At 47.6% G+C, this 14492-nt stretch overlaps 1 protein-coding gene across 1 annotated transcript in view; it reads left to right on the top strand.

Annotated features, from left to right (window-relative positions):
- The window catches only part of LOC134099160 (low-density lipoprotein receptor-related protein 8-like), a 50611-nt gene that overhangs the window by 1022 nt on the left and 35097 nt on the right, over window positions 1-14492 (top strand). The window contains exon 3 of the mRNA XM_062551955.1: window positions 12994-13116. Coding sequence (XP_062407939.1) covers window positions 12994-13116 — 123 coding nt within the window. The remainder of the gene's footprint in view (window positions 1-12993; window positions 13117-14492) is intronic.

Raw genomic sequence — 14492 nt, 5'->3', positions numbered from 1 at the left:
TTTGTTTGTATAGAGAGAGAGGATGTTTTGAGCATCTGGTTATTATGTTTTCCTTTGTTCAGTTATTATGCTTCCTTTGAGACAGCGAGATAAACAGTCAGTTTTAATAATGGAACAGGAGAGTGGTGGAGCGCCATCGCTCACCTGGCCAGTGCTGCTCAATTGACTGTTGAACTCGCCCAGACAAGCATTCCCATCACGTCCAAGTTTGTGATCATCTAGAGAAGATACAGTAGTCACAAAATTGGAAGGATATTTGATGGCGTGTTAATAAATGTGGGGACAGATACAGGTGCAGCAGCCTGACAGGATCCCCCCCTCCACTACCCCCTACTGTCTCTCTTCGCCCATGGCCTACATTTATTTGGAGCAAAAACAAAGAAAAACAAAAGGAATGGAATCCATCCAGGGATTCAGTCCATCAACATGCCTCACTCTTTTGTCTCACGGTTAATTGTAGCACAAGAAGAATGCATAGCGTATTCCCAGTGTATGTGCATGTGTTCATTCTCTCCCTCCCTCCTCTCTCTCTCTCTCTCTCTCTCTCTCTCTCTCTCTCTCTCTCTCTCTCTCCTAGATGTCCCTAGGTGTCCCATTCTCTCTTTTTCTCTTTCTCACAATTTCACTTTTACTCTTCCTCTGTAGCAATGACTTTCTCTCTCTCCCTCTCTCTCTCTCACACACACACACACACACACAGATACACATACACACACACGCACACATTCAGTACTCATACCCAAGAAGACACAAACTGACATGTGGTAATGCCCGCAGAGGGCCTTGGCTGTGCTAGTGCAGTTGGAGCACCCGACGCTGCGACCAGTTGCATATGCTCCTCAGGCCATGGAGAGAAAGCAGGTCATTTGGAGCATTTGTTCCGTTACATAATTTATGTGTCGTGCGGCCTCATAGGCTCGTCGCACTCGTCCTTTGTTGTTCGATTCAATTTCGCTCTCACACGCTGCTGACGGCATATTACACCTGTTTCCCTGGGGGGGAGGAAACACCCAGCTTATTTCTGTATCGACTGTGGATTAACTGCCAAATGAGTAGGTAATTATTCCAGCAAGATTCTCTGGTGAAAGTTTTGGGCAATATGTGTCTGTGTGTGTTGGTGGATGTAATAGCCTTCAGAGACCATTGGTGTTTTAGCTAATGAGATGGGCTAGCCCATGTCAAGGGTTTATTACTCGGGCAGGATTTATTTTTTCATTATTCTGTATGCTGCGGGTTCAGAGAAGGCTCTCATTCTATAACTATGAAACACAACCGATAAGTCAAAGGCACCTTTTTACTTAACAATGTGAAAGAACAGTGAACATTTAACCGTTGCGCTTTTTGACCGGACAGTCAGCTCAACCAACTGTCGGCACACAAGCAGATGACCCTTACATCCCTTGTGTATTTCTCGGCTGGATTTGTCGCCCCCACACAATCCTGTCTTCCCCTTCCCCCACCCCCCACCCAAACCCCATCAGCCCTGGTTCACCCCACCCCTCCCCCTCCGTCACATTGAATTGTACGCTGCAACGTCAGAAATGGATTGTGAATAAGCCTTCCTCGTGTTGTTACACACGTTTTGTTTTCAAGAACCTCTCTGTGAGGAATGCATTGCATGACGCCACTGGCTCAGTGGGCAACACCACAGCAGTGGTATGCAGACTAACAACTGCCTTGATTAATTGTGCAAGGGACAGAGGTTAGAGTCACGTTGTCTAATTAATAGGATGTACACGCTACAGCATAGAATCATTATGTGTAGATGGGCTTCACATACAGCCGGGTTTAGTGTGTGTTTAGCCAGCAAACTTTTCCATTGCAAGATGGTAGTCACATTAAATTACATGTTAAATTTCATAATTGCAATCTACAGGTAATGGATGGAAATGTGTATGACTAATAGGACTTTCCTCTGCAGTGCTGTGATATGATTTTATATTGCTAGGGGACTTTCACTCTGATCACACCACTACAAATTGGAATTAACAGTGTCTTAAGAGTCGTGTAAAAGTGGTGTGGCTAAATGAAATGAGGCCATCAAGTGGGAGCTGTTTAAGGAGGTGTCGATTGTGATTCCAGTCATGTTTCTGAAACTGTCTTCTCCGGTGCAGTTATTCATTGTTATGGTTGGAGAGTTGATTCCGATAAACAGGATGGTGGTGACATGTTGAGGGTAGGGGACTGTCAAAGACTGGCCAGGGTTGAGAGAGGTGACAGCTCGCAAACAATTGTGTGACAGAGAGGTGGTTATTCACCATCTGAACTGAAATGCAAGATCAATGATGTTTCCAATAGAAGAATCAGCAGGTGTGTTGGTAGCCCTTCAACATGTAAGCATTTCAACATGTTTTCATAAGTACGGCAATGCCAAATAGATAAGTCTTGTAGACGAATGGGGTGTACAAACACAAGATGACAATCTTTCCAGCTTTGAAATGAGCAGACATTGTCCTCTCATGTCGTATTTGTTGTTGTGTATCCTCTATCTCTTTCAGGATAATAGGTCTTCACTTAGTGCTGACCTTCTCTCTGTTAGTTAGGATTTGCTGTGGCAAACAAGTGGGAGATATGATAATTCAAGAACAGTATCTGTCAGTGGCATGTTTTTGATCGTGAACGAGGTTTTGATGCTGTGTGTGTGTGTGTGTGTGTGTGTGTGTGTGTGTGTGTGTGTGTGTGTATGTGTGTGTGCGTGTGCGTGCCTGTGTGTGTGTGCCCACACATATTTGTGTCTGTGTGTGTGGGAGAGTGTGTATGTGTTTTAATGTGTGTGCTCAAGGCTGCTGTGAATCCTGTTTATGTATTCAGTAATCAAAACAATGTCAGATTATTTTGTTAGGGTGCATAAGCAGGGCCACGTAGGGAGGAGATGTCTTCCATCGCCAGCTTAGGGGGCACACCACAGTGATTGTTTTTCAGTGTGTGTGTGTGTGCGCGCGTGCACGTGTGCGTGTGTGTGTGTGTGAGTGTACACATGGGTGTGTACTGTATGTTAAAATGTGTTTGATGTTGCTTATGTGACTGTGTGCATCTACGCTATGTGTTGATGGTTGTGTGCTCATAGCCTCATACTATGCAACTGTTCTCCTGTCAGCATCCTTCTCTCAGCTGCATGTTATATGATACCTGGTCAGTTTTGGTTCAGGCTGATCTGCAACCAGTGTTGCATAGCTTGTCTTTGGGGACAGATTTAAACAACGGAACGCCTACTTTTGCTCTGTATAATATTTGTTGTCACAGGTAGTAGGAAGCCCCTTTTCACTGGGAGCAAAATAATTGGATATCCCTCAGCAGCACTAAATGGATATAGTGAATTGACGAAAAGGGGAATTGCTACAGTATTTGTGTTAGAAAAATCTAATTGACTTTCGAACAAATAGTAGACCCATGCATTTTACCCAGTGACCATTCCAGGATGATGTCCATTACACTGGATTAAAATTCACATTGGATTATAACCCCCTTGATAACTTTTGTCTGATACAGCTGGATTAAACTGTCGGAAAAAATGCAGTTGATGAAATGTCAGGACTGCAGTAAGGTCTTGCTTTGTCTGTCACAATCCCATCCAGACTTAAGCAGTGCTAGTGTGGGACTCACAGCGTGAAGCTGCCCAGTATTATCATCGGGGTGCTTGTGGACGCGCAGTATGGGGTGTGTGAGGTTGGATGAGAGTGCACAGACAAGGTAATGTGCCATGTAGTGCTCGCCCACCCCTCAGTAACTCATCCCGTAATTAACATGAAGGGTGCGTGTTCACTGTAGCCCAGGGGAGGGCAGCGTTGTTGACACTCTGGACTCTCTCTGGTCTCTGGTCTCTGGAGAGCGTGAGGTCTCTGGGGAGGACATGATCCAAGGCCCTGAGGCCCTCCAGTCTGTGGGGAGGCAGGGCAGGGCAGGGCTGGGCTGGGCTGGGCTGGGGGCCCTGTCTTGTCCCATGTGAGCTGTCTCTCGCTGGGATGTAGAAGCCCCTCAGAGAGTCCCTCCCTACTGCAGTCTCTTGCCACTGTTGTGTGATGACAGCTGGCCAGCAAAGCAGTTAGGTCTCAGAGGCCATTCCCCCACCACGCTTAACTAAGGTCTCTCTCTCAGTGTGTGTGTGTGTGTGTGTGTGTGTGCGCATGCGTGCGTGCGTGCAATGCGAGCCCATATGCTGCAAAGAGATAAGGTGTGTTCTGGAAAGAGTGACAGCACCAGATCCACAAGGTGATGGAGCTGGAAAGAACTGATGGAATAGAAGAGCCATCCTGCTGCTCAAATGTCTCTTTAGGGAAGAAGAAATTTAAACATCCCTCAAAGTTTTTTCGTGCGTTTGTGTGTGTGTGTTTGAAGACGAGTTGAAAAAGGGAAGAATGGCTGATGCTCTTCTCCATCTCCGAGAGAAGATAAAGTCGTTTTGATCTTGCGCTTTGAGCGCACATGGTGCAGAGTCAATCCCTGATCACGATAAAGAATTCATGAGCGAGCCGAGTCATCCCAGTATTACGTCCTACCCACTCATTATGCACCTCGGAGAACTGGGTTGCTTCAGCAGCTGAGGCCCTGCATAGCATTCGGTACATATAAACATCTTTAGAGGCATTATTTATTTATAGAATTCCATCGTTTTAATACTTCCTAGTTGCATTTCAGATATTGGGCATCGCTCAACGTCCTCTCATTCATAAATTAACTTTAGAGTAATTACAGTTATTCAAAGTGCTCAGCACTGCTAATACAGTATGTTCATGGACTGTACATGCACCTCATAAGTCATGGACGGACCCATATCTGCTTGGATAGATTAAGACCCTAATTTAATCCAGTCTTAATCCAGTGGTTTGACCCTGTGTGTTTGACCAACATCTTGGGAGGATGGCGAGCTGCCTGCGTGTAAATCTGCGTGTTCTTCTCGGTGGCTTTAGTGGAGGGAGTGTGTTTAGCTGTCAGTGCTCTTCCTCTCGGCCCGGCCCTCCTCTCCTGAGCCTGCTGCCTAATGTCGTTATTAGGGCCTCCGCGGTTTGAATCCCGCCATTATCTGCGATTAGCGAGAGTGACGCTGTGGGGAGATTAGCGAAAACGCAGCGCGTCCAGGCTTAGTAGCGTGCGGTGCCTGGTGAAGCCTGCCTGCAGCACACGGAGGTTAGCCGGTCTGCCTGTCGTCACAGACGGTCAGGCAGCGGGCACTGGTGCCCTCCCATCCCATCCCGTCCACCGCTAGCACCATCGCTCCTCTCGGGCGACCGCTGGGTTTGAGATGGGCTCGCTCCTCCACTGTGTGGGTGGGTGATAGTGTAATCAGAGTGCATGACGCTCTGATGCTCCCACAGTGGCATGCTGCCAGTAATCCAGCAGCCTCCCAGAAATGTCACTGTTTTGACTATTGATTTCAAATGCCTTTAAGAAAGCTGCTTATATTTTATTTCGCTGTTGTGATTGCGAATGAGTGTTTGGACCCAAATTTTATTCTAGGTTTGGTTCAGGTCTAAAATACAGTATAGAATAGCAATACAGATTATACAGGCTATATATGACAGTTTATGTCAGTTGACATATGACAAGGCGCATGCAGGTGCATGGTGCATCATGGCTTTGCTGTTCTGTATTGATGTTAAAGATTTAAAGTAATGTTTAAGCACACGTGTTATTTACCTGGCTTTTATGTCTCTCATCTGCAGGCATGTATGTATGAGTACTGTTGAATAAGGTCAGTTATTTTTCTCTCTCTGACCCAATCTGAAAACCTATCTGAATCAGGCCATATTGGCATGTGAACCAGTTTGATTGCATAGCAGTTGTCCCTTTTAACACATGAAGAAGTGACAAGCACCATGTGATTGCCCAAAGGACTGCTCTACAGCTGACAACCAGATACATGGTTATACTTGTACAGGATATTGTTTATTTGAGTCTGTGATGCTTGTATTTGTTGTGGTGGTGGTTCTATTAAGGATCATTTTGAAAAAGCTTTGACATTTGCGCGTGTTGTCATGATGACGGTGGTAATGATGTGATGGTACAGTAGATGTGTTACTCACAGTAGCATCATGAGTCATTTTATTTGTGCCTTTAAGACATGCTTCCTGTTACTCCTGCACAGCATTGTACTGTACATTTCTTTGTACCTACAAAGGCTTTTTTTTCTTTTCTTTTCCTGATCGGCCCACATGGCTTTCTTTTCCTTCCCTCTCTCTCCCTCCCCTCTCCTCTCCTCTCCTGTCCTGTCCTTTCCTTCCCCCATTCCCTTTGTATCCCCCTCCCTGTCCTCTCTTCTACTCTCCTCTCCCCTTCTCTCTCCTCTCCTCTCCTCTCCTCTTCTCATCTCTCCTTTCCTCTCCCCTTCTCTCCTCTCCTCTCCTCTCCTCTCCCTGTCCTCTCCTTTCCTCTCCTTTCCTCTTCTCTCCTCTCCTCTCCTCTCCTCTCCTCTCCCCTTCTCTCTCCTCTCCCCTTCTCTCCTCTCCTCTCCTCTCTTCTCCTCCTCTCCCCTTCTCTCCTCTCCTCTCCTCTCCTCCTCTCCTCCTCTCCTCTCCCTGTCCTCTCTCCTCGTCTCCTCTCCTCTCCCCTTCTCTCTCCTCTCCTCTCCTCTCCTCTCCTCTCCTCTCTTTTCCCCTTCTCTCCCCTTCTCTCTCCTCTCCTCTCCTCTCCTCTCCTCTCCTCTCCCCTTCTCTCCTCTCCTCCTCTCCTTTCCTCTCCCCTCCCCTCCTCTCCTCTCCTCTCCTCTCCTCTCTTCTCCTCTCCTCTCCTCTCCTCTCCTCTCCTCTCCTCTCTTCTCTTCTCCTCTCCTCGTCTCCTCCTCTCCTCTCCCTGTCCTCTCTCCCCGTCCCCGGGGGATGACGCTGCTGGCCTCTCTGTGCAGCATCAGCGTGGGTCTCTGAATAATAGTGGAGATTAGAGCAGAGGGGGGGGCACGAATGTTGCCAGCGAGTGGGAGTACAGCGAGGATACAAGTGCAAGTTTTCATTACACTTGTTGTCGCATTGTGCAGAGAATAAAGGTGCACAAAAGCCCTGCTAGCGCAGAGGAGGACCACCATCACAAACAAATGCACCCTCAGTCGCGCACGCAATCTTCACACACAGAAGACAACGCATACGCGCAAAGAGTTTTCAAGCTCCAGTTCTGTCCTTCTTTCGCCTATTTCTTTTGTTTGTTCCGAAACACTCCTTTTTTTTTATGCGCTCACGGTCTATGCCGGGATGACACATTTATTCTCCATCCTCCTGACAAATCCCCTTGTCCCCCACGCTCCAAACGCTGCTGGTTTGGTGAATCACCGAATAGCTCGAGGAGAACTGGCACCGACTCTGTGGCCTGGCCTCCTCTGCGTCGTGAAAGACAGAGGGAGGGAGGAAGAGAGTGAGAGTGAGAGAGAGAGAGAGAGAGGACGAGCCACCAGCGACGGGGGCGCAAGACTGCGGGTGCTGCCAGATGGACTCCTTCCCTCCCTCCCTCCCTCCCTCCCACCCACACCCACCCACTGAACCCCCCTGAACCCCCCTACTCCACACACACACCCACGCTGCGTGCTGTCCGACCCCTGTGGGGCGTGTGCTGGATGATCAAAGCTGTGCCCGAGTCCTGCCTCAAGGAGGGAGAGGGCTGGAGCTGCGCGGGGATTGGCCCAGGCCTGCCTGGCTGGCGCCCACCTCAGCTGCCGGTGGTGTTGAAGTTCCCGTCTCCGTCTCCCACACCGGGGCGTCACAGTGAGCAGCAGCGTCACTGCAGCCTCTTGTCACTCTGCTCCTTGACGTCAGCCCCACAACGGGGCCATTAAAGATGGGGGGGGGGGGGGGGGGGGGGCGCGTGGGGGGACAACAGGAGCACATCAAGGTTACAGAAAGTTTGTTTCCTTATTTGGTTGCAGATCATCAGTGCTGTTACCATGGTGATGTTGATTACAATTAGATAGGGCCATTTAATGTGGATATGGTCCATTGCACATGCAGTAGATGTTGTTTTGTTTTCCATGTCAATCACAGATCTGTCCTGGATCGGGTCAAACAGAGGAGCGAGTGGAGTAGGAAGGGAGGTGTCCATCTAGGTCTCCTCCTTTTCAAACATCAGTATTGCAGCGAGGAGCTCCTGGTCATAGCGCCTCGCTTATTTATAGCTTAGCGGCATTAGCACATTTGCCGGCGGCGGAAAGTGTGTGCCTGCTAGCCCGACGGCTAATGGATGTTCCTTAGATCTCGGCTAGTCTTGGTACCTTTGACAGCTGGCAACTCCCTTAGGCTCGAGAAGTGCATTTTCACACATATTAAACTGTGTTAATGCCCAAGGCGCTCTTTCACAGAAAGAGCATTTATAGTGAAAGGTGCCAAAGTGTGCATTAGAGGAGCTCACTGTTTTCCGGCCTTGGAAAGCAGACATGGGCTACCCCCCCAAAAAAAGCGCAGACGCACACAGAAGTACCCAATTAGCCTTCATATCTGTGGGCAGCATCTGGAATCTCTGGCCAGCCCAGCACCTGTACGGTATATTTAACATCTGTATTTCTATGCTGTTGGCCCACAGCCAGCGTCTTGTCTGCTCGGCCCGCTGTAATAGCATTAGTATGTGTGTGATGAGGTTTCGCGTTGCCAGGTCAGACCTCAGAAATCCAGAGCTATGATGATGTGTGCTCCCAAGTGTTGGGTAATAATTAGCCCTGCCCGGCGCAGGCGAGAGGAGCAGTATGGCGCCCGCACGCTCCACTAATCACCTCAGCTCACATCAAAGGGCCTATGAAGCAATCTGCCCCTAAATGCTCAAAACCTATGTGTGTGTGTGTGTGAGAGAGAGAGAGAGAGAGAGGGAGTGTGTGTGTGTGTGTGTGTGTGTGAGCATGAGCTGCATATGTCTGTTATATATCACTTGTTTTATAGATACAGATAGAAAGCATGCACTCACAGGCGCACACACGCACGCACTCTTTTTTGTTTGTTGTTCATTTTAGATGCTTGTTTGTGTGTTTCTCCATCTGACACTTTTTTTTGTAAGAGCTGCAATTTTGTCAAAAGTGGCCTACATTTTCAGGTTCATTGTTTTAGTGCGGATGCACTCTGCCAGCCTGAAATGGTGAAATTGTTCTCCTCACAACATGTCATTTTCCTCAGGCTAACATCAGATGAGTGGCTATGCTACAAGTACGATTAATTTTTGATATGCCAGGGCAACCAGACTCTCAGATAAGGAGATTTACATTTGAGAGAACGTTGATCTGAGTGTTGAGATCATACCAAATGTTTGTAGCAACAACTAACACCAGTTGTCAAACATTGCTGAAAGACCCAGGCAATAGTGGAATGTACACATACTGTATTTGCCATAGACTGTATATATAGACCTACAGTCTTATATATACTGTCTATGGTATTTACTTTTCATGGTTGAACATATTTGTGGAGTATCTCTTCTGAGTTTCATTCCCCTTGGGTCATGTTTTTCCTGCTTAGCATCTTTCTCCATTCCTCCCTCCCCCTCTCTTAAGCATGTGATGTTACTATAGACTGCTCCTCCCAGAAAATATAAGGAATTCCCTCAAAACACATTATTGGATTGCGTTCGTTATTAGCCATGTCACCCTGCAGGCCATGAAAACGTCCTCGTGTGATTACTCCCCTCTGCTGCTGCTGCTGCAGGAGGCATGTTCAGCTGTGGCCAAGACCATCAGCAGTGACTCTAAGATCCCCTTTCCCACCTCCTATCGATTTCCTTCTCTCACGGCCCTGATGTATCACTGCATGTTGTGTGGGCTACAAAGGCAAAATAATTAAATGAGCATTTTATTTTCTCCTCCTCAGGAGTTGATTTCACACTCTTGCGTGAATGGAATTCAAGATTACGTTTCAGCAACGTTTTTAGCTGAGCGCTGATCTCTGATCTCAGTGAGCGTTTTGTAAGAGGCGTGTTTGGTACATGAACTTTGCATCTCATACTGGGGTACGGAGTGCAGTGGAAGGGGGAAGATCAAACAAAGTAAGGGAGGATGGGCACGAGGAGGTCTTAATGAACGTATAATGCAAACTGGCACAAGCACAAGCAGGCCAGATTGCCTCTTGTATCTGTTTATTAAATGGTAATCCGTTCCCTCTGAGTTATAGCGTTACGATACGAGAAGGCCTGTCTGAGGGAGTGCGAGGCTCTGCTAACACTGCTCCACTGACATATATCCCCGGCTGCATGCGGACGCCATGTTGATCGGTATACGGTTGCCGCCAGACAATCCTGCGTCTGTAGAGGAGCCATTCATCCTTTCGTTAATGAAAGAGGGATTTAGAGACGTTTCGCTCGCAACGCTGAAGGAAGCTGCTGTATCATGTGGGTCTTGCTGGGGATTTCTCAGTAGCGGAGAGCAGTGATTGCTGTAAACTCTTTGCTAGCCGAAGCCTGGGATCTTCAGAGCGAGCTGCACACTAATGTGATTTCATTTCCCAAATGCAGGCTATTTAATTTCAATGATGGAATTGGGAAGAAAATGTTAATCTTCTCTTTAGTGGCTCCTTGGCCTTGGCTGCTGAAGGGGGATATATTGTGCATGTTGCTGCTGAATGGGGTCCTGCTTTTCACTGCGTTCTACTCTGTTGCCTTCATGTGGGATATGAGTATAATGGTATGAATAGTACTATGAATGCAGTGAATGTGTGCAGTGACCAGGCAGGGCACATTTTACATCATGTATTAGTTGCATGTGCATAACACTTACATGGTGAAGCCACAGTTGTGTTGTGCCCCCCCCCACTCACTCTCTCTCTCTCTCTCTCTCTCTCTCTTTCTGTAGCTGTTCTTCTAACTTCCAACTGTATTCCGCTTCTGACTGCGGCTGATACCAGCATCCGTCAGGCAATGTTCCATCTCAATAGATCCCAATAGATCGAAAATGTTGCCTTTTAAGAATAAATAAAGTATTTGTTGTAGCCCATATACAGTGTGCAGACCATCCCCTTCTCTCTTTGACCTGTTTTGTATGGCACCTGTTACAGCATACTTTGTACGTACGGACCCGTCTCAACAAAAGCACCCTCACTCTAACCATCTCAGTCTTCAGTTCTGGATGCTTTCCTTTTGTTTTCCTTCTTTCCATTTGTTCTCCCAATAATACGCTCTTTCTCCTTTCTGTATTCAGCTGAACGAGCGGCACAGGCACTCTATGAAACACAAAAGAGACATTTGCATTACAGTTAGACTGGCATAATAGGACCAAAACTGCACAATCACCCTCTCCTGCCTGCCGTCTCTGACTCGCTGGGACCTCTCCGCTCTAACACGGCTCTAATTAAAGTGCGGATGCGTGCTCTAAAACAGATGGCCCAATTGGGCAGAGTTAATTAGCGCCAGAGAGCGCTCAGATCCTGTACAGGGTCACCGGGGGAGACGAGCCCTGAGCCAGGCCACCACTTCTAACACCGCTTGTGGTGCGATAGACGGGAGGAATGATTCACACCGATCTCTCTCTCTCTCTCTCTCTCTCTCTCTCTCTCTCTCCATCTCTCTCTTTCTGTCTATATCTGCCTCTCACACACACATGCCACACACACACACACACACACACACAATGGACAGGCAGCTTTGCCCTCTATTTAATCAACTGAGTCAGAGGCCAGTGATGTTGGTTTATGGACAGGGTGCCACAGGCTAGCGATTTAACCCTTACTTTGGAATGAATTGGGTCCCTCACTTTGCGCTCACACAATATTGAGTGCTTGAAACTTTGAAAGCTTTTCTTTTTCCAAGTGCAAACCAGAGCAAGAAGACATTACCGTCTCCTTAACAACACATAGCAGGGCCCCCACGGGCAATCTTCAAAGAGGAGGGGTGTAGAAAACCACAGCAGCCATGGAGTCTCGTGTAATTAAGATGAGAGGAGAAGACAGCGGGATCGCTAAACGAGCGCTCGCTGCATCGGCGGAGGAAGAGAAATGAGATGCTGATGTGATGGCCTGTTCTCTGCTGGCAGGACAATAAGAGGTGAAGCAGTGGGGCAATCACACGCCTGCAGCAGAGAGAGAGAGAGACACAGAGAGAGAGAGAGACAGAGAAAGGGAGAGAAACAGAGAGAGAGAGAAACAGAGAAAGAGAGAGAGGGAGAGAAACAGAGAAAGGGAGAGAGAGAGAGAGAGAGAAACAGAGAAAGAGAGAGAGGGAGAGAAACAGAGAAAGGGAGAGAGACAGAGAGAGAGAGGAATAGAGAAAGGGAGAGAGAGAGAAACAGAGACAGAGAGTGAGGGAGAGAAAGCAAGAGAGAGCGAGGGAGCGCCGGTGTGCTGTGTGGCTGAGGCGTGAGCCCATTAGCGCGGCGAGGTAGCACATTTCAAGTGTCTCTCCTGGTTGGCCTCACGCTCTGACTGCGGTCTGAACTGGAGAGGGGAAGGAAGAGAGGAGCCATGTATCCTAATACCGCTGACAGCTAACCAGAGTGGGTCTACTCTGCCGGGCTCACCAGAGAGGGGCTCTCCTCTCCCCGCCGGGGTTCTGAGGGACGGCTGAGGTGGCGCGTTGTTGGCGCAGTCACGGTGACAGAGCACCACTCTCAGTCAGACAGACACACAGTTTGGTTACAGGTGTTTCTGTTGCCATTGTCTTTCTGTCATTTTGGGGCTTTCAGCTTAGCTTTGCTGAAGGGGAAGTGTATCGGATGCCTCAACTGATCAAACTAAGCCATCCTACAGATTCACAGATGCGCATGCACACACACACACACTCACTCAGAGATGTATGTTCCCTCTTGCGCGCCTATCTATACTATGACTGATTGTAAATGAATCCAATGTGTTGAGATTGCGTGAGATTTCTATATTTCTCTGTCCGTTGCTATGGCTACACGGCCGTGGCCTCTGACAGTTCAGTTCTCAGATCTATTTTGTCCATTGTCTCATTCATTAAAGAGCTGTAATACGAATGTTCTCATCTTGTCTGAAATCTCCCTCCCTTCTTCCCCACCCTGTCTTCTCTCTCTCCCTCCCTCTCTCTTTCACTCTCTCTCTCTCTCTCTTTGTCCCTTTTTCCCCCCACTTTCATCCGTCTCTTCTGCAGCGAGGAAAACGTGTGCGCCCACAGACTTCGCCTGTCAGAACGGCCACTGCGTGTCCGGCCGCTGGCGCTGTGATGGAGAGCCCGAGTGTCCAGACGGGTCAGACGAGGCCGACTCCATATGCAGTAAGTCACTCCCCCAGCGCAGCCCTGTCCCCGCGCCTCTCCAGCAGTGACCACACTGATGCATGTCTGTGCCCTCGCTCACAGCAGCATCCTCACACATGCACGCCACACTCACACAATGTTCAGATTTGTATGAACGGTTTTGTATGATTTGTTCTGGCTTATTATCTTTGCTTAGCACACCACATACAGTATGTGGAAAGTACAGTGTTAGTGCTGTATGTATATACTGTAGATGTGAAACGGGAATGAAAGGAAGTCTTTGTAGAGAAGGACGCCATGGTCGTATAAATGATGCATGGTGTTTTGCAGACACACTATAATGCACAGACAGGCATATCATTTAATTTTTTATGAATGTTTTGTCCCACTAGACATACTGTAGTGGGCACGATCAATGCGCGTACGTAAAGTTATGAAATACCCCGGACAAACTCATAACCTGAATGAGCTGAACAAGATAACTTTGTAAGACGTCGTCCCCTTGGCAGGGTTTCGCTTTTTAATAAATGGGGAAAAGTTCTCCTGTCCTCGTGATGTGCCACACATAATATAGCTGCTTGAGGTCTAGACTCATGAATATTTCAGTAGGCCCATAGAGGCATGGGTTTGATGTCACCTTCAGAAAGTTCAATGCGTGTCAGACTCCAGACTAACTCAGATGTGATGCGCATTGGTATAGGGGAGCTCACTGAAGATGCAAGAGACACTGAGGTTACAGCCACAAATGCCAAAGATGTGTTAATGTATAATGTTAACTGTGATTTTCATATAAACACTGCGTTCAGCTGAGACTGGATGTTTTTTCCTCTGTGGTGGTTTTGGAATTTGTAGGCATAAAATCAAGGACATTCTGTTTGTCAGAGTTACGCTTTGTGTACATGACATGTACCAGATTATGCCACCAAGATAAGACAGTGGATTCTCCCTACAATGTGAAATCCCAATGTGGTGATGGTTGGACCAGATGCTAGTGAAATAATGCAAAGCAGTTTGACTTCTGGAAAAATGTGTTTTATTTGTTGTTTGACTACGGGTTGGTTAAAGAAAGAATGCTATGTACTGTAACAAGCCCCAGGTAATTCAGCAATTTTCTGCTACTGTTCAAATACACAACTGCTGCTGGCATGTCAGTATGATGGTTACTGTAGCATGCACAAGTGTGCTGTTTTGCTGACAATAGAAGGCTATTTGCTATTGAACAGCTCATTCATTTGTGTATGCTTCAGCAAAGCTATCTTTTAGCCTAGCTTGAGGTCTCATTTTTCTGTGAGTTTACATTAGGTCAGTAGCTACATCCTATTGTTTCTTCTTGATCCTCCTGAAAATTAGACCAGCATTTCAGCCCCCACATCTGACACCAGATATGTGATACG

Source organism: Sardina pilchardus, chromosome 2, assembly GCF_963854185.1.
Source record: "Sardina pilchardus chromosome 2, fSarPil1.1, whole genome shotgun sequence".
Lineage (NCBI taxonomy): Eukaryota > Metazoa > Chordata > Actinopteri > Clupeiformes > Clupeidae > Sardina > Sardina pilchardus.
The sequence above is the reverse complement of the archived record's forward strand: the minus strand, read 5'-3'. Positions and strand labels throughout refer to the sequence as shown.